At 35.0% G+C, this 5,374-nt stretch overlaps 1 protein-coding gene across 1 annotated transcript in view; it reads left to right on the forward strand.

The window, feature by feature from the left end:
• The window catches only part of LOC109535561 (guanine nucleotide exchange factor for Rab-3A), a gene marked incomplete at its 3' end in the record, with an annotated part of 70,042 nt that overhangs the window by 32,680 nt on the left and 31,988 nt on the right, over positions 1-5,374 (forward strand). Inside the window, 1 exon segment of the mRNA XM_048665096.1 lies at positions 1,017-1,136. Coding sequence (XP_048521053.1) covers positions 1,017-1,136 — 120 coding nt within the window.

The following is a 5,374-nucleotide window of genomic DNA, read 5'->3' on the forward strand; positions in this document are numbered from 1 at the left end:
TGTTAGGTTTTTGGTCTTTGGCGATTTTTGCCATTCGGTCGTCGGCCATTCTCTCTACATGGTCTCTACACGCTCTTCTCCTTGCTCTGGTCCATCTTACAACATCCGAAACCTTACAGGTATCTCTAATTTCCTCACTCCTTTTCATATCGTATAGTGTGTTTCCTGTTATGGATCTTAGGACTCGCATTTCTGTTGTTCTTATCAAGCGTTTGGTTGTTGTGTTTTCCGCTCTTGTTTCTGCGGCGTATGTCATCACTGGTCTCACGCACGTTTTGTAGATTCTGACTTTACTCCCGATACTCATGTGCTTGTTTCTCCAGATGATGTCTCGTAAGTAGATTCCTGTCTCCTTTAGATTCCTGTTACTCGTGATGTTTGCTTCAAGATATTTAAAGGTCATCACCTGTTCTACACTTTGATTGTAAACGGCGAGTTTGCATCTTCGGGGCTCTTTGGATATAGTGAGTGATTGTGTTTTCCGGGTAGATATTTCCATTTTATATTTATGTATAGTTTTTTCGAACTTATATAGGAGTCTTTGTAGGTTGTCTTCAACCTCGGAGACTATCACTGCATCATCAGCGTAGCACATTATTTTTATTTCTGTATAAATATTGCAGAAATACTATTTCTTAAAATATAAAAATATTTTTGTTAGAAAATCATTATGAAAATGTGTTTTTGTAGTTTGCTCATTGCTAATTTCTCGTTTGCGTCTTGATTAATTGACTTGAGCTTGCACTCATTGTCACTACAAATTGTGGTTGGGTTCTGCTTTCAAATTAAGGATCAAATGCTTGTAAAAGCGAAGAAATCGTCTGTGACGACAAACTTACCTGTAAACTTTGTATTTCATTAGGTACCATGATATTAGCTTTTCTAATATGGATTTCCCCCTGTTCAGTTCCGTTTTCATATTAGGCCTTAAAAGCTTGGAGCCATATCGTTTCAATATATTTGAATTTTTCAGTATTTAATGATTATCATCTAATAGTTCATGCTTTTTCGTTTAGGACGAATTGAAGCAAGCCAGTCGGCAGTTGCAAATCAAAGATGATGAACTGGCTCGTGTGAACAGGATAAGACAGGATGTGGAAGCAGAATTGGAAGACCTAACAGCCAGCTTATTTCAGGTAAGGCACCAAACAAAATTTTAAACCATCAATAGCGGGCATCAAAGTATTTATCAAGGATTATCAAAGGATTAAGTACTTTTAGTTCATGCGTGTTATATGGTACTTACATGGGTATTAAATGTTTGATTGATAGATCTTAGTACAATCGAATGGAACGCAATATACTCAGTTATGACCGAGTTCTGCAAATTACTCCAGCAGTTACTGGGTTTTTGTCAGTTGCTTCACCCGAATACATAAAATGTTATCTATTGTATTTAAATATGTATACATACACAAGTGAAAATATTTGGGAATGACCTTTGGGTTGTTGGTAGAAGGTTCAGCCTAGTGATGGTTGACTACTTTCGTGCGGGTGCCTTCAACTGTGATCAACAGTCAGAGTTTATCATATGAATATAATGCTTGCAATTACCAAAATTGAAATACATACAGGGTGGTTTTGTAGTGCGATAGACTCCATTATTTCCGATGGTGTTGAACTTTCGAAAAAATAGTTTCATATAAAAGTTGTTGACGCATAAAGTGCGCACATTTTATATGATACTGGGGTCTCAGAATAGCGGGGCAAGACCAAAGTGTATTTTTTTAAATAGAACTACCCACTTTTCATTAGCTTATGGAATGCAGCTTGAAACGCTGCATATGTGGTACACGATTTTATTTTATTATTACTTATTAATACGATTATATTATATAGGAATAATTTTATACTTATTCTACTTGTGCTCCCTCTATGGATATATTTCTTGTTGGTACTAGGTTTGACATTGCCTTAGTTTTGGTATAGTTTATGTTCAGACCAACCACTTCCATTTCGTTTTGTAGTTGTTGCAGCATATCTCCTAATTCACTTACAATTCCTTAGATGATCCGCAATCAACATTATATCATCCGCGAATCAGGGATTAGTTAGTTGTTCTTCATCTATTGTAATACCTTTGTTATCCCAATTTAGTTTTTTAGAACCGTATTCTAAAACCGCTGTGAATAGTTTTGGTGATAAAGTGTTTCCTTGTCGTACCTCTCGTCTTACAGTCGTTGTTGCATGTTTATATATCATATACAACTTGAGTGTACCTGTGATATATTCTGCATTCTTTGAGAGCTTGGAGATTAGCACATATCGCATCTAGTCTACGAAAACCAGAAAGTGTGTTAATCGCCTTTTGGAAGTTTAAGAAAACTCTCAAAAGCTAAACACTATCTATATACTATATAGCTAAACTTTGCATAGTTGACAGTGAAATACAGTTTAAGTGGTATCAATTTAAATTGCTAAGCTATCGATGACGCCAAGACTGCTCCGCCACATAGAAAGTATAAAATTAAATATTGCAGATAAAATAATGTTTATCCTAATGTATGTTATATTTGATACGCAAATATAATATAAAAAAAAAACGCTTTATTTATTTAAACTCTTTATAATATTCACACTTAGAATATTTAGAAATGGAACAGGAATTACGACTGATTACTCTTAAGTCTATTAAAATTGTGAACGTTTGTTACTGGACCTGTCTACCTTTTTATACTATTAAAATGATTGGTCAGCAATATTAAAGTCGTGTGCAAAAGTACTGTTGCAATGTACTATTCCTGTTACATTGTATTTAAAATGGGACAGCTCTTTGTTGGTTAGAAATACTGGTTGACGAAAATCATGACTGGGTCAATGGGTCAGGATCATGGGATCATGGCTGGATGACGCTTGGCTGAGCTTGGGGATGCAATGGCTCTTTGTTGAATACATTGTTGTAGGCACTTAGTCTCGTAGTAGCATATTTAGAAGTGACGTTGATTGTAGACTTGATATAACATGTATATTGCGATTGCAGAAGTTCAACCATTACCACCATTCAATCCATTATTTTAGCCTGAGAGTACCGATTAACAGTTAAAGTGTATTTTCCCAGATATTTTGACATCTTATAGATCCATATTAGAGCTTCAACGCAACGATTAAATTTTCGAATTAGTTCTTGTAGATCAACTTCAACAAAGGGCAATCGATCGTTTTACCTACACGTTGATGAGGATTGTGCCGCACTGTCCTCATTCCTTGTTTGCGTCAAGCGCTTTGTGTTTCATTCACTTTAGTCGATTGTTCAGAGCTAGCCAGTCCGTAGCTCTGTTTGCATTTTCTGAGAACCATTTATCAGAATATTGGTAAAAATATTGTTAATGTATACCTGGTTGAATGAAAATGTCTTGCTAGCATTTTCAAAAAGCGATATTTCTATTTCAAAATTTTATTTGTAAAATAAACTTTCCCATTGGTAGTAGGAATGGCGCTGATACGTCAAAGCAAAACGTCCTATGAATCAAAACTATCATCTGATTAAATATCATATACTTATGTACACCATAAGTTTTATTAACTTGGAAATAATCTGCAGTCGCAAAAAAAGCAATTCGAAAATCTAAAAGTGGTGTCAGACAGTGATCGATAATTGTTAATCAAATTACCGCACATTTTCCAATAAATTATGCAAATAGTAATCAGTTAAACGATTTGTGTAATGTACTGTTACCATTTTGCGACTTTCGATAAATCCGTATACGGTTTTGTGTTAAGGTCAACAGCTTTGCTAATTGTCATTCCGGAGATACAGCATTATTTGATTTTCCATGAAATAAAGATAATTTTCTGCCGGTTCAATGTCTAATGTAAGCGGTAAAGGTTAATTCTAATAAAATTCTTTTAATATCTTATCATGTCCGTTTATTTGTTAACGAATTTCTATAGTTTTTCATTTATGATTTATATACACAAGCCTTGTATGGAGTGAAAGCATTGACATGCCGATATCCAAAAAGTTTTGAAAGCGAGTGTGTAGGGTAACAAATTAGTAGAGTTTATTCACCTTTAATATTCAGTCAGTTCACGATCTACTAATCGTATTTGATCTTTGTTTTTGATGCATTGTGTTTATTAATTATATCTGGCTGATTTAAGATTAACTAAACTGCTCAAAACATGCATGTTACGCAGAAAAATTTTCCCTAACTTTGGAAGCGCATTCAGTATGGTTGCTTCAAGCGGTTTGGTTTCTTTTTGAAGCCTTTTCTAGTCCCATTTGTTTTTGTTCGTCAAAATTTAGTAAAAATTAAGCACCTCAGAAGAAAACAAATTTTGAAAGGCACAGTTGGACAATACTGAGGTTAAACGTTTAAAGGTAAACCAAATAGCTGGAAACGGATTTTGAATTTTTCATCCGTCCCTTTTGTTTACAAGGTAGTCGCAAAAATAAACTTTTTGGTCTTTCAACGATAACTTGTTGAACTTGCTCATGTTGAAGCTAACACTTCATAGACAATTTGAGAATTGCGTATACATGGCTGCATAAAATTATCCAAATCCGAATTGCCCCCAAAATCTGTGATTCTTTGTGCAACCTCCTGTGTGATTCCTGTGACACTGAAGTACTAATATATTTTTGCAAAAACACGCACTAACGCTCACTGTACTCAGAATTTATCCAGTTCCGAAGTTGGTGCAAATTTGTGCGCGTAACGTAAATTTTGTTGAGCAGTTTAGTAGGGAAACAAAAGTGTTTGTAATTTCTGAAACAATTAAGTAAATGAATGTTTTTAAATTGCCTAAAGTGCGAAATTACATTAATAACTTTGTGAATTCATTTGAATTTCACTTCAATTCATTTAAATTTCATTTAAAGTTGAAAATTGATTGCCAAATTTGGAATCATCTCCTTTAGGGGGTGGGCAACTCTGTTAATTTATTGCATGGGCAACTCTGTTAATTTTCAGGAGTTTTCAGAGTATTGCCGAAATGGATTGTTGCGCCAACCCAACGCACCGCCACAGTAACTCACGGGTGCAGTTGCGTTGCAATCACCGATTAGATAAAATGTTGCTCCTAAAAATGCGGTGGCTTTTTTTTTGTTAGGTGTTGAACTTCCAGCCCCAAGCCTCGTAAAGCTTTAATCATTCCCTGGGTAAATGCTAAGCGCAATTAAAATTGCCGCACGGTGACACGCGATGAGTTATAACCAAAAATACTCTACAAGTTTAGAGTTGTGTGTTCAGTACAGAAGAGTGCGCTCTAAATGTCGACAAAATTTCGAATTTCACTTATCGTTAAGAAAACTTTGCTTAGGATTTAAAAAACTGTCTGTTGGAACATATTTATTTCAGCTAAGTTTACAAACTTCTTACTGCTACTTAATCTACGGATCCTTAGTGCTAACATCGCTAGAGTGTCTAACACT

This window comes from Dendroctonus ponderosae, unplaced genomic scaffold (assembly GCF_020466585.1).
Source record: "Dendroctonus ponderosae isolate FM_Combo_2020 unplaced genomic scaffold, Dpon_F_20191213v2 Dpon_F_20191213_1, whole genome shotgun sequence".
Taxonomy (NCBI): domain Eukaryota; kingdom Metazoa; phylum Arthropoda; class Insecta; order Coleoptera; family Curculionidae; genus Dendroctonus; species Dendroctonus ponderosae.